The 22,586-nt window shown below is 48.7% G+C and overlaps 1 protein-coding gene across 6 annotated transcripts in view; it reads right to left on the bottom strand.

Moving 5' to 3' along the window:
- LOC102512119 (short transient receptor potential channel 2) overlaps window positions 1–22,586 on the bottom strand; it is a 33,455-nt gene that overhangs the window by 2,124 nt on the left and 8,745 nt on the right. Inside the window, exons 5-20 of one of the 6 annotated variants that reach the window (XM_032489262.1) lie at window positions 22,497–22,582; window positions 21,975–22,142; window positions 20,118–20,195; window positions 18,159–18,286; window positions 17,343–17,451; window positions 16,362–16,407; window positions 13,691–14,410; window positions 11,727–11,939; window positions 10,623–10,787; window positions 9,332–9,506; window positions 6,607–6,807; window positions 6,358–6,520; window positions 5,284–5,376; window positions 2,764–2,956; window positions 2,074–2,201; window positions 1,872–1,950 (exon numbers count right to left, since the gene is read on the bottom strand). In XM_032489262.1, coding sequence (XP_032345153.1) covers window positions 1,872–1,950; window positions 2,074–2,201; window positions 2,764–2,956; window positions 5,284–5,376; window positions 6,358–6,520; window positions 6,607–6,807; window positions 9,332–9,506; window positions 10,623–10,787; window positions 11,727–11,939; window positions 13,691–14,410; window positions 16,362–16,407; window positions 17,343–17,451; window positions 18,159–18,286; window positions 20,118–20,195; window positions 21,975–22,142; window positions 22,497–22,582 — 2,745 coding nt within the window. Of the gene's footprint in view, window positions 1–1,871; window positions 1,951–2,073; window positions 2,202–2,763; window positions 2,957–5,283; window positions 5,377–6,357; window positions 6,521–6,606; window positions 6,808–9,331; window positions 9,507–10,622; window positions 10,788–11,726; window positions 11,940–13,690; window positions 14,411–16,361; window positions 16,408–17,315; window positions 17,452–18,158; window positions 18,287–20,117; window positions 20,196–21,091; window positions 21,150–21,968; window positions 22,143–22,496; window positions 22,583–22,586 lie in introns of those variants that run through there. The other 5 variants (XR_004323341.1, XR_004323342.1, XM_032489260.1 and 2 more) reach the window with 5 other exon arrangements.

Raw genomic sequence — 22,586 nt, forward strand, 5'->3', positions numbered from 1 at the left:
CTCTGTGTGCCTTTGGCAAGCTACTCAACTTCTTCAGGCCTGAGTGCCTCCAGATTTTAAATGAAGATGGTGATAATGCTTACTTCCCAGGCTGCTAATTCTCTAGCATGGAGTAGGAGCTCTCTAAGTGTTTGGGAAATAATTATTTTTATTTATCTAGTTTCATTTATCTCTCTAAATATTTTATAGTTAACCTGTTTACTTTTACAATGCAAAAAAGCAAAGCATTTTATTAAATTTTTTTTTAATAGAGGTACTGGGGATTGAACCCAGGACCTCATGCATGCTAGGCATGCGATCTACCACTGAGCCATATCCCTCCCCGTTATTAAATATTTTAAAAGCTGAGACAGGATTGACAGAGATGGGATGGCAAAAGTATGAGAGAGAATGATGGGTCCTTTCAGCTGCAGAGTATATAAAGCATGTTTCTTCTGTAAAATAAGGAATAAGAACTTTGGGAGGCCATTTCCTAACAACACAGGATAGGTGGGAGGGACACCTGACTGGATCACCTAAGAGCAGGTTAGTGGGGTGGGGGCAGCTGGAGGAGGGGCAGGGCCTCAGTGGGGGTTCAGTGGAGGGTGAGGGAACCCCCCAGCTGGCTGGTATGCTGGGATGCTGCCCATCCAGGACTGGGCACAGGCCCAGAGAACTGAACACAACTTCAGGTGAAGAAGCTGAGTTTCACGCTAGAGGTGAAGCAGCCTTGACACAGGGTCTGCAAATATCTGCATCCCCAGGCAGCCTGGACAGGGCCAGGAAGTGGCCAGGAACAAGGGTGATAATTCCAGAATCTGGAGTCTGAGATCCATTAGGGTGACAGAGGTACCATGCAGGACAGCCTGGAGCCGGGCTGTGAGGTGAACTGGGAACCTCTGGCATTTGTTCTCTTGTAAGTGTCATACTTTCTCTGGGCTTTTGCACATGCTGTTTCCTGTGCCTAGAACTCCCTTCTCCACTGTACCTGCCCATCAACCTCCTGTTTATCCTTCAGGATTCTGTTCGGCCCTCAAGGTCTCTGGGAAGTTCCCTGATTCCCACGGCTGGGTCTGGGGCCCCTCCTCTGTGCTCCAGTAGCCCCCTGTTCTGTTTTCTGTCATGGGCTTGTCATCCTATACAATTACAGTCCATTTCCATCTACCACTCTAGACTGTCAGTGGCTCGAGGGACCACCATCTTTATTTCCAGTATAGGTTGTTGAACAAACTCTTGACCAGTCAGACAAGGGAAGGCCTTCCTTACCTGGGGATCCAGGGACTTCAGAGCTCCAGAATTGGGGCTCACAGTGCTGACCTGGAGGCCCTGCCTTAGAGAGACCCTCAGGTAACACGTTTTAAAGAGAATAGATAGAACCCCCTTCAGGCCTGGCAGTAATGCCAGTCTGAATTAGGAGGGGGTCCCATGCAAGCCAGACTGCGTTAGGGAGCAGATAATGAGAGGTAAGTTAGTCCCCTTAGTGGCCTGCCCTCCTCTCTCTGGCCTTGGTCACTTTTTAATTTCCCAGTTTGTGGGGCATTTTCCCCTTGGCTTCTTAACATGTTATTCTGAAAAACATTTAACCGTACCTTGGCCCAGTTTAGGGCAAAACATTTTGTCTGGAGCTTGTAGGGTACTGGTGGCTTGGGAAGAGGGTGGCATGGACTTCTGTTTCAGCTGGGTGACACAGGATTGGAAATTTAGGAAATGACTGGAGCCAGGATGAGGGAAAGGCAAGCCATATGAGAGAGTAGGAATTGGGAACTGGCTTTCTGGGGAACACATCTGGAAAGACAGACAAGCCAGGGGTGTTCAGACAAACGGATATTGTAGACAATATAGTTGAAAGCCTGATGTGAGGAAGACCCACAACAAGCAAATGAGGTACTTACAAAAGTGGGGATTGGGGGATAGTCTGGTTTCTTGGTTTTGCAGTAGGAGCAGCAACAGCAAATGAACCGAAAAATTCTCCTGAAGAATTTAGATGGTGGGAAGGGGTTAGTCTGAGGAGAGGGTCTAGGGAAGCGGAGGCAGGAGCTGGGGTAGGGGTGCTGAGTGCCTGGGGGTTGGGAGTGAGAGCTCTGAGGTCATCACCTGAGCAGGTAGAAGATGGCCTTGGGGGAGGGGAGGATGTTGAAGGGCACTGGCAGCGTCAGGCCTTCCCGGAAGTAGGACAGGTAGAGCTTGGAGCGAGCAAACTTCCACTCCACGTCAGCGTCATCCTGGGGGCCAGGAGGTAGCGGCTCAGGAAGGACTACTTTTGTACCTAGCCCTCCTGCCCACTCAGTCTGCCCCATTTTCCCCAGAACCCTCACATCTCTTCTTCTCCAGTGTGCCAACCACTTTCTTCTCCTCCTCATCTCCATCCTCACCTATCACCCACATTTCCCCTGCCCGCCTCCCCCTTTCCGCTCTTCTCCCCATCATCTTTCATCCTTCTGACATCCAATTCCTGCCAGCCTGTTCTCCTGCCACAAGCCCTAACCCATCCGTCTCCTTCCCTCTCCCTTCTCACGTTCCCACCCACTTTTTTACAACACGTCCTTCCTCCCAACCAGAAAGTGCAAAAAGCACAAGACTTTGGAGAAACTAGTAGCATTACTAACACCCCCCATCTACAGAGAGGAAAATGAGGCCTAGCGAGGAACACTGGTCCCCAGTCACAAAACAAGGCAGCAGTGGAGGCAGAGCAGGAAGCCAAATGTCTCAACTCCTTGCATCCTATTCCTCTCCCTTCCTTTCTCCCATCTCCTCCCTGACTCAAGCCGGCCTCACTTCACGCACCTCAATCTTCTGGAAGGAGTTGGTGATCATGGCAATGAGCATGTTGAGCAGCACAATGACCATGACGATGGTGAAGATGCCGTAGAGAGCTCGGCCCACAAACTCAGGCACCAGAAACTGAGGCATGTCAACCACGCTGTGCTCCTCCATGCCAAACATGGTCCAGAACAGAAACTGGAAAGTCTCATTGAAACTGGCACGTTGGGCAAAAGGTAGGATGTGAGGGGTTGGAGAGGAGCCTGAGTGTCACTCAGACCCACTCTTCCTCACCCTCCAGAGCCCAGCCCAGGGCACTCTGCTGCCATTTCTGAGCTCTAGCCAGTATTTACTGAGCACATAGTGCTGAGATGAACAGGTGCTAAGGATTCAGCCATGAACAAGACAAGTACTGTCCCTGTCTTCAAGGGTATCCTACCTGAGATTTTTAGCAAAAATACTTTTGACTGAATTAGCTGTCAGCCATGAAGAAACAGGAAGGCTCAGCCTGCCCATGCTACTGTGGACGGCCTGATCCCACTAGGGCCCATAAAGCAGGCTGAAGGGGGAGCTACTGTCCTTGGCATGAAGATTCATGATTTAAACTGTGTCAGCACAGTTCCTCAACATCCTGAAGCCAGGACATGAACAAGGATTCTTGGTAAGAGGATTGATCTGAATAAAGCCTCCATTTACTTGGGAGCCATGAGAACGCCTTGACCAGCTACCACAGGCCCAACTGCGGGTCCTTCAACATCACCGACAAGACCACCATGTAGCTGTGCTCATGAAGGACTCATGACTGAACAACTGCTTTGGAGGCTGCCCAGAGACCCCTGGCCTGTTGGAGAAAGCTTCTTGGTAGGACCTTCCTAAGCTCCTTGACCTGGCCCTTCCACCCTCCCAGCCTCCTCTCTCAAAATTCTCTTCATGCTCCAACCATGGGGAGTGTCTTGCTAATCTCCCTGCTTTGATACATGCCTCCTTTCTGTGCAGAATGCCCTGCACCTTCCCTGAAGTCCACAACCCTTGGAGGTGGAGTCCAGATTCTCCCTTCTCTATGAAGTCTTCCCTGATCATCAAGACAGAGGAAGGGGCTTTCCCCTCTGGTACGCACAACATAAGCCCTCCTTCCTGGTAGCACAAATCATCTCAAATTGAGCTTATTGGTGCACATGGGTCTCTTCTCCAGGAGACTGGGTTTGGTTCACTTCTGTCTGAGATTCCAGTGCCAGGGACAGGATCTACTACAAAGAAGGTGTCAGGAAATGGGTGTGAATGCAACTTCAGTAAATGAATGACAAAGGAAGTGAATGAATTTAAAAAGTGAGTGAATGAATAAACAAACACAAGAATTAATTATTGGCCATCTTTGGGGAGAACTGAGCTTCAAAAAGAATAATGATTCTAATGGGATATTATATTTAAAAAAATCTTTCAATCCATAGTGATACTTGAAAAGAATAGGGGAGAAGAAAGATAGCACTTCTTTATAGAAGAATGCCAGCTAAGAAATGTAGAAGGAATGACGGCAGTAGAATATCAGCATCTTGAAGCCACAGTTGTATTCACTGATTCAGGTAAAAGTCACCTATGGATGCTAAAGCCACTGGGGGAAGGGTTAGCAGGAAGTGGCCTCTGTGAGTGTCTCTTTATTACCACAAGGGTATCCCTAGTGCCTTTACAATGGAGAGGTTTGCTAGACCAGTAGGTCTTGTCAACGGGCTAAACTGACATCGTGTGCCTCCCAGTGGGGTGTGATGGAATGTACACGTCATCAGCCAGGCTGTGTTCTTGACAAGATTGCTTAACTTGAATCTGATCATGAGGAAATAGATAAATCCGAACTGTGGAACACTATACAATATAACTCTGTCTGCATTCTTTGAAAAAGTTCATTTGTTGTGAAAGACAAAGAAAAGGTAGAGTGTGTTCTAGATTAAAGGCAACTGAAGAGATATGACAACAAAATGCAATGCATGATACCAGATTGGATCTCAGATTTTTATAAAACTGGAAAGACTGTTTTTGGGCAATTGATGAATTTGGAACAAGGACTGTGGAGTAAGTGATATTATGGAATTGATATTACATTTCTGAGTGTGATATGATTTTGTGGTGATGCTCTTAGGAGACATCTTGAACTATCTAGGAGTGAAGTATCATGATGTTTGCAACTTACTTTTGTATGTTTCAGGGGGGAAAAAAGAACAGAGACTAATAGATCAAGCAAAATGTAGCCAAACATTGACAACTGGGGAAGCTAGGTGAAGGGTATGTGGGTGTCTACTGTGCTTTTAACTTTTTCTTAGGATTCACATTTTTTCAAAATTAAAGGTTTGGGGAGAAAGGGAGTGAGTGAATGAATGAATAAATGAACAAATGAATGGAGGGGTGAGTCAATGAGGGAGTGATTCACTAAACCAAAGAATTAATTATTGAGTGAATAGAGGAGAGAGGAGGGGAAAAGAAGTGGTGACCCCTAAGCTCCAAGCTGCATGGTCCCAGACTCCCACCTGCCCATCCTGCCACGGCCCAGCATACTTGCCCAGACGCTCCGTCTCCTGGTAGGGCACGTAGATGTTGTTGAGGCCACAGAGGAAGGCGGTCAGGATGATCATGAGGATGAACATGAACCTAGCAGGGGATGGGATGGGGAAGGGTCAGAGCAGGTCTCCACTCTGGGAGAAGTCAGGTTCTGGGAAGGGGGATAGGGGCTCCCAGGCTCAGCCTCTACTTGACAAGGGTTCAGTTTGCTTATTACTAAGAAGAGAGAAATTAGGGGGTGGGAAATGAGAATGGATTTAAAAGTGGGTGCTGAAGCAGGAGCTCTCCCTCTAGAATAAAAGGTTCTCAGTTGAAGCTGTCAAAGACAGGGATGGGCCAGGCTCCTAGGGAGGGACTGAGATGCTGAGATGTGGTACAGAGATGAGGGAGAGTCAGCAAGTCCTGCTGGATAGGATTTATCACCAGCAGAGTGAAAGTCACACGTGAGGTTGAGTTGGCCTGCAACAGGAGGGCTAGGAGAGTCTCAGGGGTAGGGTGGCAAGTTTTCCTCCAAGATGCAACCAGGGCTTTTCCCACCCAGAACACCCACTCCAGTCCCACCTCAGGCAAGGGAGTCCCAGGGAAGCAGATACTAACTAGGGCTCTAGGGTGATAGGCCAGTTATGGCTGTAAATGACTGGATGATAATTACCAGGAAGACCAAATAATGCCATGAGTTCAAAGAGCAGCTGTAGTGGGAACCATTCAAGGGAACCCCTGAGTCCTGCACCTTACCACAAAGATGCGAAGGCTGAGCCTCTCCCCACAGAGGGTCATGGAGGCAATGACAAAACTGGGACTGGAACTCTTTCTATCAGTGGCTCCTGATCTTTGGAGTCATGGGCCTCTTTGAGAATTAGATGACAGTTATAGATCCTCTCTGCAGAGAGGTGGACATTTACATTTGCATTCCAGGTTCTGCCTGTGGTTTCAGTGTTTCAGGGGTCTCTGGAGCCTGTGCAAGGAACCCAGGTTAAGAATTCCTGTGCTAACGAGATCTAGGGGATTTCAGAAGGAGGTTGAGCGAGGTCCCTCAGAGGGGAGTGTGCTCTGAGCAGGGGCTGCACGCACCGGATCATGTCGTCGATCATCCTGCCAATGGAAATTTGCAGGGTGCCCAGTGACTCATGGGCCGGCAGGATGTAGGCCAGGCGGGTGAAGCTGAGCATGCTGGTGATGGCAAAGAGCACCTCAGCCAAGAATTGGGGGTCCTCTGTGCGCCACTCACTCCGCTCTGTGCAGGTAGAAGGGGGTGAGGCCGTTCTGAGTCAAGGAAAGGAGGGGACTGGGGGACTCAGGGCTGAGCTGGGGGACACTCACCAGCCGTGGTGAAGTAGTGGCAGGCAGCACCGCCCAGGGCATCCCGGCAGTGCATGTGGGCCAGCCCGGAAAGGAGGAGGCGCAGCGTGAAGGCCGCCAGGTACAGGGACAGGATGACCATGTCCAGGAAGTTCCACCAGTCCAGGAGGTAACTGCGCAGCCCCTCGATCCACACTTCCTTACACTCAAACCACAGGAAGCCTGAAGGAGCCGGTGGGGCACCAGGACAGGGTGAGGCCCCACTTCCTCCTCCGTCCAGGTCAGAGTGAGCTTGTGGGTATGGTTGATGGAGGGGGATACCACCCATGGGGTGAGTGTCGGGGAGAACTAAATCTTCACAAGCATGATACTGATAAAATGTAAGCATTTAATCTGCTTAAGTACAAAGTCATCTTACGTGAAAATAAAAACGACTTTCGGCTAATGCAGACTCAGCTCTGGGAGGGGGGTGGGGCAGGGGTCCCAGTCAGCCAATACTCAAAGTGAGGAACACCTGGGAGAGGCTGGTTATTGGGAGGGAATGATTTGAATCTGTTTCTCCCTGCCCTCCACCAAATAAATATTAGACAAGTATTTAAATAATATTGATTTAAAGGGGCTCCAAATGATTAACCTGCTCATTTTCAGGCGGGGGCCCAGCCCCAGACCTGGGGATGGAGGGTCTGGGAGCTGCCATAAGCCAGGTGAGCCTGCCACCTCATACCCTTCTCTGTTCCCTGGACAAGCGTGTGCTTTCTCACTCATAGCTCTGTCTACCTCGAAAGCCCTTCTTCACCACTGGGGCCCAGGTCAAATATTACCTCCTCTGTGAAGCCTTCTCTGACCAGGGGGAGTGAGTTCTCACAGCTCTCTTCAGACCATGGGGCACTGCAGAATATCTCTCCCTGGGTCTGTCCCCCTCCCTTCCCATGAATCTTGAACCCCTCAAGGGCAGGGACCATGGCCAATTCCCATCCTTGTCCCCAGTGCCCAGAACAAAGCCTAGTGGTCACTATTAAACACTGATTAAGCCCCTACCATGGCTAGTAGGATCCTGTGTGTCCTTGGCCTCCCCGGGTTCATCATCTGGAGAGGGAGGCAGGCAAGTAGCCAGGTGGTTACGGCCCAGTGTGGTGAATGCTGAGGCCGAGAGCAGGGGAACAGAGGCTGCTGTGGGAGAGTTTAGGAATGGATCCTCACACCGATGTGGGGACCAGGGAACACTTCACTTCTCACGGAAAGTGATGTTTGAGCTAAGACCTGCCGGAGGAGTAGGAGCCTGCCAGGTGAAGGGACAGCGTGGGAGGGGAGAGGGCTGTGGGGAAAGAGGATGCATGCAGGCCCAGAGACAAGTGGAGCGTGATGTGGTCAGGAACTGGATCCGTTCCCGTGGCAACAGAGCACCTTGTGAGGGTGGGGTGGATGCTCCATGATGTGCGTTGCATGGATGGAAAGAAACCTATTTAATGTATCCATGTGTTCTCAGGGCTCCACTCACAGTATGGCATCGGCAAGTGTTTATTGCATGAAGAAATGTGGAGTTTTAAGATTTCCCTCCCATGGGCAGAAATGTATTCGTTTCATCTCCACCCAACACAGGTCAGTAATATTTAGTAAATAATTGGATGAGAAACTTTTCCTCTTGGACCACTGTTGTTTTCTTTCCCAGAGTTTCTTGGCCAAATTTCCTTTTGGGCCTCACTGACTGGCTTGGTACAGGGTGGAGCAGCAGACTTAGTCTACTGGTGGCTCGGGAGTTTGCTAACTAAGCTAGAGGTAAGTAAAGGGAAGACAGATGAGGAAGGGGCTGCCGTTCCAGCTGCTGAGCTGACCAGCCAGGGGATTCTGAGGATTCTTGTCAGCTGCATTTGCTGAATTGTTTGAGAATACTCAATTCTGCTATAGAAGCAAAGAATACCAATGGAATGGATGAAACTTTTGCATTAAGCATAGATAAATTATTGGGGTGACATGTTGGAAAAATAAAGCAAGTAGAGCATATGTGTGTGAAGATATGTAGAATATTTAGAGTAGACACTAAATATGCGTGATACACTGAATATACCCTTCAAATTTATCAGATCTTAAGTCAGCTACCCATTGGTGATACCCATGTTAGCTCATATGTCCTCTACCCAAAGATTGCAAAGAAAAGTCATAACTGCTCACCAGGATGATTAGCAAGCTACAGCTGTGGTCAGACATACTTGCCCCTGTGTTTCTCCCACAGATCAAGTGTTGGGCCCAGGCAACTTCTGGCTGTTTCATCCCCTGCTCAAACCTCAACTCTGGTCCTTGTAATGACACCATCATAAGTACACCATTTATGGATTGAATAAACTGTATGATTTGAGCATCTTAATCTGGTCTCCCAGCCTTTCTGGTCCATGACCTTTGGGATAGATTGCCTGGTGGTATACTTGCAGGCTACCATTATACCAAGGTAACCTCCCACCTGACACCATGGACCAGTGTCTTATTTATGAGAAGATGGGAACATCCAGAGTGGGTAGTTGCCAGGGTGGGGGAAGAACGGGGTCCTTGCTCAAGGGATCTATCACAGGGCTAGGTCCCCTGTTTAGGGGTGAAGGGGAAAGGTCCTTGGTGGGCTAGAGCCCAGAGGGATCTGGTTATATGTTCGGGGTATCTGTAGGGACATCCGCCCACCCATAGGGGTGCTTACTGTGAAGAAAAGTGAGGGCGTCCCCCAGGAGGCCTGCTATAAATAAAAGCCCCACACCCGTACCTGCAACCCAAACCATGTGTAGTGAAGTCTCCCAGACGCTCTGGCTGCGGCCACGGAAGGTACTCAGCTGCGTCTCCATGACTAAGGACTCTCCCAGCAGGAAAAGGAGGAACCACAGATAGGAAGCCGAGTGCAGCAGGAACTTCAGCACCGGGATCTTCAGCAGGCGGCCCAGCTGTGGGGGAGGAAGGCAAGCCAGGGTTCTCACATCTCTCCCCTCCCTGGAGAACTTCCAGTAGGGTCAGCCCCCTCGAGACTCCTCCTTTCACTCTCTCACTTACTTAGATGCTTATCAAGAATGTACTACATGTTAGGCCTTCCCCTTTCTTATCTATTGTTTCCTTCACAACTGTATGAGGTGGGTATCATTATTCCTATTTTTAAGTTAACGAACTGAGGATCACCGAGGGAAAGTAACTTTCCCTGGGAGGTCCCATAGACTCTTCAGTCTCAACCATGTCAAGAAATAAATTCCTCCTCCCCTTCCCGACCTGGTCTCCCCTTAGAAAACGACCTGGTCACTCAGACCAAGAAGCTTAAAGGTGTCTCTGCATCGTCTCTTCTCTCTCACATACTCTGACAATCTCCCTAACTTCGGCCCCTCCCTTAATCCATCCTTTGCAGCACTAGCAGAGAGAGCTTTCTAAAACACAAAACTAATGGGATGTCTCACCTCATTAAAATCCTGCAGTGGCTTCCATCATTGCTTAAGGCTCTGTGAGACCCGGCCCCTGCCTTCTTTCCTGCATTTATGCTTTAGCTGCACAAAATTCCTTTCAGTCTCTAATACTTTGTGCTCTCCCTCCTTGGGGGGTTGGGAGCACTGTTCCTGCTTCCTGGAGCACTGCTCGCCCTAGTCCTCACCCGGTTAATGCAGCTGGGCTTGCTCTTTATTATATCCCCAGCACCAGGCACGATGCCTGGCTGCCAGGAGGCTCTCAAGGAAATATCTGTTAAATGAAGGAATAGAAATATCTGGGTCCACAAGGGCTCCTAGAGAATTTTAGCTGGGGGTGGGAGTCTTTCTAGGAGAGTATAGGGCTGTATAAAGGATTCAGGCTTTGGAGGCAGAGAGACCTCAGTTTCAATCCTAACTCTGCTATTTACTGTGTCCCTTGGACACAACAGCACTTCTGTCCCCTCCCCCCCACCCCTAAAATCCAGGTGCAATGCCTACCTTGCAGGGATACCTCAAATTACCTAATGGGAGCATGTCCCAAGTGCCAGGCCCAGGGCCTGGCAAAAAAGCAAGTGCTCCATAAATGCAAGTTATAAATTTTATTCTCAATACCTGGGACTTGGGTGCCAGCCAGTAGCCCAGGCAGAGGAAGGGCATGGTGAGGAAGATGAGGAAGGCGATGAAGAGCTTCCAGATGGTGGTGCTCCCACGCCAGCCAGCCAGGTTCCCACACCAGATGGAGGACAGGACTTGCTGGCAGATGGGATGTGCTACAAACTAAGCAGAGATGGGCGTGAGCAGAGGGGGTGGCCACCAGCCAGGGAGGAAGGTGGGGAGCCAGCTGGGTGCACAGTCATGGAGATTGAACCACGTTTCTTTTCTCCCCTAGGTCAGGCAGCTCTGAAGAGAGGCAAGTCATTTGTCATTTGACCTTGGGCAGACACCACCTCTCTTTGGGACTTGGTTTCCTAGTCTATAAAGGTGAAGCTTAACTTGAAGATTTTCCTGCATTCTCCAGGTCCCACATTCTTGAATCTGAGTCAGGCAGTGGTGAGTGCAACTGGGTACCCAGTCCCAGAACACTCAGGATTCCCTGTCTTCTTAGAGATGTGGGGCACCAGCCTGCATAGTCTTGAGGAGGGGAGGAACAGGAAAAGGGGGTTTGGTGTCTTGGGGAGACATTACGAAGGCAGGGTTTTGGTTAAGCTCCTGGGGGGCTAGGATATCTGAGGGTTGGGAGAGGGAAGAGTCAGGGGCTGGGGAAGGTTATAAAGGGAGCATGTCTTTAGCTGAGGGGGGCGGGCATCTCATGAGACGAGGAATAATCATTTGATAGCCAAGCCCCAAGAGGTCCAGTCTAGTCTTGCTGAATAGTGTGAGATACTGAAGTCTAACAACAGAAAAAGACCAGAGCAAACTTATTCAGCAAGTCAGAGGCAGGGCTGATGGTGAGACCCAGATGTCTGGTCTGCAGGTGGGGTCCGGGTGGGTAATGGGACTTCCAAGAACTGGAGAGAGGTTAGGGACTTTGAAGGGAAGGGAGGGTGAAAGACTCATAGGATCAACGGCCTTGGCAGAAGGGTGATCGGAATCAAGATCTAAGAGGGTTTCAAGGGCAGGGAAAGGATTTGCTTAGGCTTGGAGCAGGGGATACCTAAAGGTGGCAGGGCAAGGAGTCGGGGCAGGGTGGGGGGAGGTGGGTGGGGCCCAGCTGACCCGCTTCTGGTTGTAGTTGACGGCCAGTCGCAGCCTTGCCAGGTTGGGGATGCCTTCCTCAAAGGCCTGGCCCAGGCCCTCAGCCTCGGGCTCAGTCTCGCTGTCCGTGCCCAGGTCATTGAGCACTGCGGTGACCTCGCTCTGGTTCCGGCACATGCCCAGCAATTCAAAGCCGTAGTCCTGGCTCAGCGACTCCAGGGCAATGTACTCGGGCTGCAGGGAGGAAGTCCACGTGTGCCCACCACCCTGCAGGCCCCGCCCCATTGGGCCAGCCTCCCTCCCCCCATCAACAGCAGGCCTGGGCCACTCTGCCCTGCCCTCGGCCATCACTTCCCCACACCTGCTGTCACCCTGAGTCATCTATTCCTTTCTCCTCTGCCACCTTACCTGTCCTCCTGGCTATAATGAGGTACCTCCTGGGTCAGCTTGGCTTCTCTGGTGCTGCGTCTACCTCGTTGTTGTCACCTTTGCTCACCCCATTTCCCTTTGCCTCTTCCTATCCTACCTCTATTCCTCCTTTCTTTTTAAATATGAAATTTTTTAATTTTGGGGGGTAGGTAATTAAGTTCGTTTGTTTATTTATTTATTTTTCGTGGAGGTACTGGGGATTGAACCCAGGATCTTGTGCATGCTAAGCATGCACTCTATCACTGAGCTATACGCCACCCCCTCCTCCTCTTCATGCCTTCTTGTTTTCATTTAATTAATCTTCTTGATCACCAACCTTAATCTTCTTGAGCACCAACCTTGTATGAGAACCCGTGCCAGCAGTTGTAGGAGCTGCAGACAGAGCGGGCAGTCTTCGCCTCCATCTTACCTGTCCTAGCCTTGGTTTTACTGGGGGCCCTAACCCCAGAGAGAATCCAGGCTGGGACTTCAGGAGGCTAGGTCTGAGTCCCCACATGGCCCCTTAGGTGGTGTCACACTGGGTAAGGTACTTCCCCCTTCCAGGCTGTAGCTCCCTTGTCTGGAAAGTGGGGATACTAATTCCTGCTGCCTCCTTCTGTGGGCTGCTGTGAGGATGGAGGGAAAGTCCTTTGGAAAGGGCTGTTCTTTGCTGCTACCTGGGAAGTGGGGGCTCTTCATTCTGCAATCCTTCTAAGATTCCAGAGAAGCAGCAGGCTCTCCAGCCAGCTCACCTGGCACAGGCCACATCCTGCCTTAGGACTTCGTTTTAGTATCTTGGTCTGTTTCCCCACCTAATGGTAACCTTGAGCAAGAGGACCAAGTCTGCCTGGCACAGAGAGATGGATGGAACCAGCATGTATTCCATCCAGGACAGAGACCCTGCACTCATCCTGTATCTACTTTTGCGAGCCAAGAACTTTTGCTTGGACTGCACCCCTACTTCAAATATCCTCCCTACTCCTCTTCACTTGTGTCAAACCACCTGGTGATGTAGCTAAGATAATCCAGCTTCTTCCAAGGAGTCTACCCTGCACACAACCACTGTAGCTTCTTGACCTCTTTTCTGGTCCTTGGAAGCCTATAGCACCATCCACAGAGGCACTGAATGACACTGAGCTTCCTGGAAGTCTTGTCTGCTTCTCTCTGCCCTCTTCCTGCTGTGATCACAAGCTGGAGACCCTAACACGCAATGCTCTGGGTGGGACCACACAGTAGGTATTCAGAAAGGATGGGTTCTACTGAATATTGTTTCTAAGTCTGTCCAGCTGCTTTTCCATCTGTGTTCTCTCTCCTCCCTCAGACAGACCCAGGACGCCACGAGGGTTGGGTCTGTGTTGCCCACATAAGACTAGGTGCCCCTAGAGTGACAGCTCTATGTCATTAGATGAAGTCCCCCTTAGGGCAGGGTTCTGTAGCTCCCCATCAGAATGGAGGTTTCCTGAGAACATCTTTCTGTTGTTTCCCACTTTCCAGAACACCTACCACAGGCCCAACCATGCCTGGGCGGAAGGACAGATATGGGGCACTGAGGGCAGAGGCAAGGAGGAGAAACCAACCTTAAACTCAGGCTCCTTGCGGGCCAGGCGCCTGAGCTCACGGCTGAGCTGGAAGGCAGCCAGCATGGCGTCCTCACTGGCCAGTGAGAGGTGGGCGCGGCTGGCGATGCCCCGGTAGGTGTTGATGCGGGACAGGGAAAACTTGAGCAGGTCGTAGCGGCGTGCATTGCTGCACTCGAGGCAGGCGCAGGAGACAGGGTGGGGCCGGGCGATGGTGTGGCCCTGGTCCATGAGCAGCTGTGCAATCTCATACAGGTCCTTCTGGCAGGCCAGGGTGAGTGGGGTGATGCCGGGTGCAAAGCGAGAGCCGTCGACTGATGAGTCAAAGAAAGCCAGTGAGAAAGACTTGGTGTCCACCTTGCGGCCCTTCTCCCGTTCCAGCCGGGCCAGCAGGCGGCGCACCACTGCCAGCTGGTTTGTGTCCACGGCCACAAGCAGGGCCTCGTGGATCTGCCGGAAGTCAAACTTGACATTGGCCAAAAGCACATCCATGATGGCCTCGTGGCCCAGGTGGATGGCCAGATTGAGGGCTTCCCTCCAGGAGCGGTCCTCGGCCTCCTCCACATTCCGCAGGGGTCCGCCTGGTCCGCCGCCCGTGGCCTCGACCCCCGACTCCAGCAGCTGCTGCACAAGGCCCAGCCGACCCTCCTGGATGGCACCCAGCAGTGGAGGTGGGAACTTCAGTTTTCTGTTTATGATCTCCGTCCAGTTGGGCTGTGGCTGGATGAAGTAGATGGGGGACTCTGAGTCTCTAACCTCCTTTGCTCTGGAGCCTCCCTTACCTTTCTACCTTCAAGCCCTTAACCCTCTATATCGAGCCACCGTTGTATTCCTCCTTATCTCAAACACATAGTAACAAACATTTTCTTTTTTTGTTTTTGGTAATACTTATGTAGTGCTTATGTATGCTGGGTAGTTCCCTCAACCCTGCACAAATATGTAACCCATTCAATTCTTTTTTTTTTTTTTTTACCTCCCGCCCACCCTCATTCAATTCTTAAATAACCCCGTGAGGTAGGAGCTATCACTCCCTCTTTAACAGGGGAGGAGACTGAAGTACAGACATGCCAAGACACGTCGATGAGGTGGGCACCCAGTCTGGCTGAGGAGCTGGTGTTCCTAACTACTCTTCTAGGTTACTTCTCAGCTCAAGTGGAAATAATTAGCAGTAGAGTAGCTTTTGATTCCTGGAGTCTCTACTTCTTCAAAACCCTGCAACTGTGGGATAGAGTAACGTAGGGAAATAACTTAAGAATGAAAATAACAATGTTACCACTTTTATCTGTTTTACCCTGAAATTAAATTCTGCATTAAGTATGTTATATACTCTTGTGTATCATCTCGTATAAAGACAATATGAATGTCCCCCACCCCTCCGCCCAATTATGCGTAGGGAATACATTTCATCTTCATATTTTCCAGGAATCATTTTGGAAATACCCTTTTATACCATAATAGTAGCTTCCTGTATATTTTTGTTAAGGTGTTAGCAAATAATATGCCATTTACTCATATGAAATGCTGATAATATTGAGAAAATTGGTCTTGGTTGAAAAAGCATTTCTTTTAAAAAAAATTTTAGTGGCTTAAAGCCACACAAATTTATTCTCTCACGGTTCTAGAAGTCCGAGTTCGGAACTCACATCATTGGGCTAAAGTCAAGGTGGTGGCCGGGTAGGGTGGCTCTAGGGGAGAATCCTTTTCTAGCTTCTAGAGCTGTTTTCCCTGCATTCCTTAGTTTATGGCCACTTCCTCCATCTAAAAAGCCAGCAGCATAGTCTCCAAATCTCTTGAAGATTTGACAATTGAAGATTACAAAAATTTTCTTAGTCTTCATTTTATTGTAGGGGTTCTTAGGATAGGAAAGTGCCAGGACTGGGTCTGACTGGGGGCCCCTTCCTCAGCACAACCTCCATCCTCACAGGACCACCCACTCACAGTGGGGCCAAATGTGGGCAGCTTGGGAGTAGGTTGAAGCAGGAGGGAAGGGCTGTGCTGGAAGCCTAACCACCCACCTCACCCGCCCCCACAGGCACACAGATCTGTCCATGACCAGCTCCCACCTTGTTGACATCTTCTCCCAGCTGCTCATCCCTCTGGAAATCCCAGAGCCTCTGGAGAACAGGCCTAGACACATCCACACAGAAGGGTCTTTGCATTGGGCTTTTTGCAAGCCCCTCAGCTCTAACCTGGCTCTTTGTAGCAGGATCCGCCCAAGATACCCCTCCACCAGCTTCCCAGCTCTGCCCTCTCCTGCTTTGGGCGGCACTTCTCCCTCTCGGTGCTGCCTTGTCCTTCTCCTCCACCGGGCCCAGCCCACCCTCACGGCTTTTCTTCTAGGCCCAGGCCTCCAAGGGCTCTTCTCCCACCCTCACATTCATGTCCACTTCCTGCATGGCAGCCAGGATGTCCCTGCCATCCCTCTGGGTTAATCTGTTGTTTTAATCACAGCCAGAAATGAGACCAGGATAGGGGAAGGCAGGGGAGCTGAAGGCCTCTTACCGTGAGGGGGTCCATGGCTGCGCCAACTGATGCTGGCAGAGATGGAGGGATGCAACACCTGCCCCGTCAGCTCCCCTGACTGTGCCCAGCTTCCTCTCTCCTGCCCCTTCAAAACCCCGCCCTGGGCCCTCCCTTTGCCAGGACCAGCTGCTCCCCCTCTGCCCTGTACCCTGGAGACCAGGGGAACTGGTGTTAGTGCCACACGATGAAATCTTCTGGGAAAGAGAGAGGACATAGTTGCTCAAAGTAGGTGGGTATACAGTTTAGAACATAGGTGGAAGGGATCTTAGAGACTCTCCGGTCCAACCGCCTCACTGTACTGATGGGGACGGGGACTTGCCCAAGGTTCCACAGCCAGGTTGAGAATCATTCCTTAGTCATTAGCCCCTCTGATTCCCATAAACTCTGTGAGCAGGACAGGTTTTTATTTTTCCTTCTGTTACTGAGGGTTAACTCTGGGCCCAAGATAAATAACTTGTTTAATGTCAGCACCATTAACTGATCATCCTAGGGAGGGAACACCTAAAGGACACTGGGAGTTAAGTTCCTGGGAGGCTGGAGGTCAGTCTCATACTCAAAAATCACTCTCACCTTCCCAGGACACCACAGGATCTTATCTGTCAGGCAGTGCTTTTCTTTTCCCTGGGCCTCAATTTTCATCTCAGGAAAATGGGCACAAGTACACACCACTCACTAAGGGGAAAACATTCTGGACTGTGTCCCAAAGCCCTAGAGAGATCACCAATTCGACCCTGGCAGTTCAAAGAAGAAAGAGATGGAGCTGCCCATGGGAGAGCAGGGTGCCATAGTGACAGAAGTCTTGACAACTGGGAGCAGGGAGCAGGCTGGACCCAGAGGTACTCTTCGGGAGCATCCTAAGGGAATGAGTAGAGGGGAGGAGAGGGCGGCTTGGCTTTATCAGCCCTTCTCAGCTGTCAAGAGATCTATTCCCTGGTTTCAGTCACAGAGGGCAGCCTCTGTGGTGGTGGTACGAGTATGTCCAAAACCACAGGACCTCAGGGCTCATGCCTGAGGGACCTCTCCACACATGCTGGCATGTTCTTCTATTTCTCCTGCTGGGAATGGCAACTGGCAGATAGGGCACTGGACCCAGGAAATGGGTGGTGAGCTCTCCGGGGAGGACACCCACAGCACAGCTGGTGATGAAGATGGTGACGAGAAGGGAGAGGTGGGGGAAGGTGAGGAGGTCTCTCCGCAGGTGGCAGCGTGCTGGGGAAGCATCTCAATGCTGAAGGAGCCTGATGGGGAGAGAAGAAGGTAAGGAAGGAGGCCACCCCAAGCAACCTGAGGGAATGTCTGCTGTCAAAATGCAGCTGTTTTGGTAGGAAGCTTACTATGGTTGACTATTTTACACCTGAGAGATACTATCCAGTCATGAATCCACCAAACATTCATTGAGTGTCTACTATGTGCCCAACACTGTGCTAGGAAGCTGAGGGACATCATTCCAGGCCTGTCCTTACCAACTGCAGTGTCTAGGGGTAAAGATAAGATATGACTACAAATGACCGTGACACAAAGCAGAAGGTGACAAGTGCTAAGCCCAAGGGAATCAGAGAACACTGCAGGAGATCGGCTGGGAGAGACTATCTGAGAAAAGCAGAGAAGACTTGGCAATCAGCACCATTTGAACAGAGACTTGGAGAGGAAGCAGAATGTGAACATGGAGGAAGAAGTTATGAAGGGTATTCAACACCCTCTATGCTAGTGTTTTATTTTGTTTTGCTTCATGTCTCTCCTGACATGAGGACAGGACCCATGTCCTTTCCTCAGCTTGGCCAACACAACGTGAGGAGGTGCTCAGTACAGACTTGTATGTAACTGCAGATGACAGAGGCCAGGTGTCCCAGTTCACGTGTTTCCTGGCAGCATTCCCACCTCTCCCATTCCTCCCTCAAGGGCTGCCTAGTACTCCCCGAACAAACCCTGCACTCGGGCAGCTTACCTGCACAAATGGGGCACTGTCCACTCTCTGGGACACCACTGCTCTGGGCCTGGGGTTGGCTATGTTCTCTTTGCCCTGCCTTTGCTAGCCTCCTCTGGTTTGGTCGAGACTTTGAGTTGGAAACAGGCCTGTGAGAAAGAGTAAAGACCAACTGTTAGCAAGAGGCCATTAAGGGCTGAAGGAGCCTCAAACCAGGGTGAGAAGAATGTAAACTAGTTGATGTGAAGCCAGAAGCCCTGGGTTGGGGTCCTGATTTGCCCACTTGATGTGTCAGACTGGAGGGAAGAACATCTGAGAACAGAGCTTCTACCACTGCCTTCAGGTTTTTTATTATTTTCTAAAATTGAGATATAATGCATACCCCATAAAATGTATCCCTTATAATACATTATCCACTGATTTTATTTAATTTTAGTTTTATTTTTAAATTGAAGTATAGTTGGTTTATAATGTTGTGTTAATTTCTGGTGTACAGCATAGTGATTCAGCTATACATATATTACATACATATGTATTCCTTTTCATATCCTTTTTCATTTTAGGCTATTATAAGATATTGCATATAGTTCCCTGTGTTATACACTGGGACCTTGCCTTTTTTCTTGATTTATTTTTTGGAGGGGGGATTAAGCTTGTTTGTTTGTTTGTTTATTTTTAGAGGAGGTACTAGGGATTGAACCTAGGACCTTGTGCATGTTAAGCATGTACTCTACCACTAGAGCTATTCCCTCCCCCTAGATCTTACTGTTTATCTATTTTATATACAGCATATTCACTAGTTTTAGGATATTCACAAGTTTGTGTAACCACCACAACTATCTAATAATTCCAGAACATTTTTATCACCCTAAAAAGAAACCCTGAATCCTTTCATAGTCACTCCCCAATCCTTTATCCCCACATATTTTGTCAACCACTTATCCACTTTCTGTCTATGTGGATTTGTCTACTCTGGAATTATATAATATATGGTATTTTGTGACTGACTTTTTTCACTTAGCATATTTTCAAGGTTCATCTATGTTGTAGCATCAGTATTTCATTCTTTTTCATGGCCAAATAATATTCCACCACAGGTACAAACATATTTTGTTTACTCATCAGTTGATGGACATTTGGGTTGTTTCTGCTTTTTGGCTATTATGAACCATGCTGCTGTGAGCATCTGTCTATACTTTTTTGTGTGAAGATCTGTTATCAGTTCTTTGGGGTATACTCCTAGGAGTAGAATTGCTCGGTTATAATGGTAACACTGTGTTTAGCTTTTTGAGGAACTGCCAAACTGTTTCCCAAGATGGCTGCACCATTTTACATTCCCAGCAGCAATGTATGAGAGTCCCAATTTCTCCATCTTTGCCAACACTTGTTACTGTTTTTTTGATTACAATCATCCCGGTGGGTGTGAGGTAATCACTGTGATTTGGATTTGCATTTCTCAGATGGCTAATGAAGTGGAACATCTTTTCATGTGCTTATTGGCCATTTGTATATCTTCTTTGGAGAAAAGTCTGTTTAGATGCTTTGTCCATTTAAAACTTTACATTATCTTTTTATTGTTGAGTTGTAAGAGTACCTTATATATTCTAGATACAAGTCCCTTAATGAATATATGATATGCAAATGTTTTCTCTCATATTCTATGCGTTTTCTTTTTATTTTCTTGATGGTGTCCTTTGAAGTAGAAAAAGATTTAAATTTTAATGACATCCTCGAGATACAGTGTACTCATCTGCAGATTCTGGTTCAATACATGGCCATCTCCTTGCCTAGCTCCAAGCCTGACACCATGTAGGTAAGAACATCTTTTCTCTGCTACACTCGAGATCCTGACCATGAGATCAAGACCCAGATACCAGGGTGCTCTTTGGCCTAAATGAAACACGAGTTGGGGAAGGACAGATGCAGAAGGGCAGCAAGGTTTGGGGAGGTGATCTGGGTCTTTCCTGTTGACCTACTTACCCCTGGGCTTGCACTTTCCGTTTCTTTGTCCTGCCGTCATCATTCTTTGACTTTTGCTCCTTTGGTTTGGACTCTGTGTTAGAAATGCTCATTAGATCTAGCTCATTAGCAAAAGGGCCTTCACATATGATGTTTCTTCTTTTGAGAATATTCTTTCTATCCTCTTTCCCTGATTAATTCTTTCTTCAAGTCCTTGATGAAATGCTAATTTCTGTGAGGCACTCCCCACTGGATTCTCTAATCCAAATCTGGTCATCCTATTATGCTTTGCCTTATCATAGTTTTAAGTTTTAGATTTCCTTGTCTGACATGGACATGTCTCTCCATAGGGTAGGAGCGTTTTATTTACTGTGGTATCCCCGGCACCTAGCACAGAGCCTCACACATAGAGGTGTGCGATTAATACCTGTCAAATGTATGGTAACAAAAGCCAGCAACAACCATCTGTTTAGCTATTCAGAACTTAGGGAGCAATCTATATAGCATTTAATATATTTCAAAGTGCTTTCATAGCTCCAGCACCTTAAGGTGCCCCTGAAAGATTTGTTCACTCCCCATTCTCTATCTTTTAAAATGATAGCAATAAAACAAACAAACAAACAATAACCTACATCCTTCCTTATGTGTTAGGTAGTTTCTGAAATGACTCCCATTGGTTCCTGCCTCCTGATACTCATGCCTCCCCTCAAGTACACGCAGGACTTAGTAATCTGCTTCTAATGAACAGAATATGGCAAAAGTGATGGGATGTCACTTCTGTGATTCAGTTAAAAAGACTGACTTCTTTCTTGCTAATTCTCCCTCCCTCTTGCCCTCTAGCTGGCTCACTCTGATGAAGCAAGCTGCCACTTAGTAAGATGCTCCATGGAGAGGCTCTCATGGCAAAGGAAGTGAGGGACGCCTCAACCCAACAGCTCATAAGGAACTGAATCCTGCCAACAACCACATGAGTGGGCTTGGGAGCAGATCCTTACCCGTTGAGCCTTAAGGTGTCTGCAGTCTATGACAGATCCAGAGCCAGTTAAGTAACACCTGAATTCCAAACCATGAGAAACAATGTTTCAAACCACTAAGTTTTGGGCTAATTTGTTGTGCAAGAATAGATACCCAACTTACCCTATTTCTGCAATAAAATAATACACTCATGATTTCACTAATTTGTTCAGTCTTGAAATGACAGACAAACAACTTTCTTTTTAAAAATTTCCCCCATGAAGCAATGAGTAAAACCAAGGTTTTTCAATGAGAACACTCCTTGTTTTCTTTCTCTCGCTATCTGGAATAGTGAAAGGAACCAGAGCTCTAGGGTTCAAATCCTGGCTCTGCCACTTATTAGCTGTGTGACTCAGAATATGTAGCCTCTCTGAACCTCAGATTCTTTTATCAAATGAGTTTGTTGCGAACATTAAATAGATAAAGTTAGTAAAAGTGCCTATCAATGTCTGGTGCAAAGTAGAAACTCCAAAATATTTAATCCTTTCTTCTTCTGTGATGAAACCACACCATTCCCTTACTTTATTCCTCCAATAAGCTCCACATGCCACCACCCTGACTTAATTGTCCTTCCAAGATGATCAGAGAACATGAATAATGCAAGAGGCGTAAATACTATCTGGTTTAATTCCTTCACTTTGAAATGAGGGATTCAAGGCCCAAATAAATACAGACTCTTGGTTCCTAGGCCAGGGCTCTTTCAGTTACTGTACAATATTTGATTTTGCTTCTGGTAACAAGACACTGCCAATTGTCTTTTCTCCCACATGAAGTCCTATTTGTGAGTCATCATCATAAGCAGTGGTGGATTCAGGGAGGAAGGAGGATGCTGGGGAAAGTAAGGTCATGGGGGCTCACCTGTAGCTCTCCTGATGACTGGCACCTGATTCTGCATGGTTGTTTTTTGGGCTTGCTGCATGGGCTAAAGGAGCCTTGCAGGCAGCTGAAAGCACCATGCAGGCTGAACGCCCCAATGTCCCTGGCTGCAGCTGCTTTAGGATATTCCTGAGCTCTGAAATGTCCTTGGTGCTCCTGCAGGGAAACAGAGGGGACTTGTCTTCACACAGAACAGAGACTCCATTCTGCTCACCCAGGTTGGTGGCATCTAACCAAGAAAGCCAGTTGATATACAGATGGGGTTAGGTCTAGTGTGTGATTTTTTATTTTATCTTATTTTTCAGTGAAGGTACTAGGGGTTGAATCCAGGACCTTGTGTATGCTAAGCACGTGCTCTACCACTGAGCTACTTCCCTCCGCCTAGAGTGTGTGATTAATTAGGGGAACCCAGGCAGGGTCTGTGTGTCTGTGAGTGACTTGGTAGCCTTTCTCTCCCAGGAGAAAGAACGGAGAAGTGGCCAAGAGACCTCCATCCTGGCAGCTACATACGTTTGGGGTTCTGGGAAGAATGTCCTCCGGATGGAAGGATTAGCCAGCCAGGGGCTGGGACCAGACTCCTGAGCATCAGAAGAGCCCTGA

The sequence above is a fragment of the Camelus ferus genome, chromosome 10, assembly GCF_009834535.1.
Source record: "Camelus ferus isolate YT-003-E chromosome 10, BCGSAC_Cfer_1.0, whole genome shotgun sequence".
NCBI classification, from domain to species: Eukaryota; Metazoa; Chordata; class Mammalia; order Artiodactyla; family Camelidae; genus Camelus; species Camelus ferus.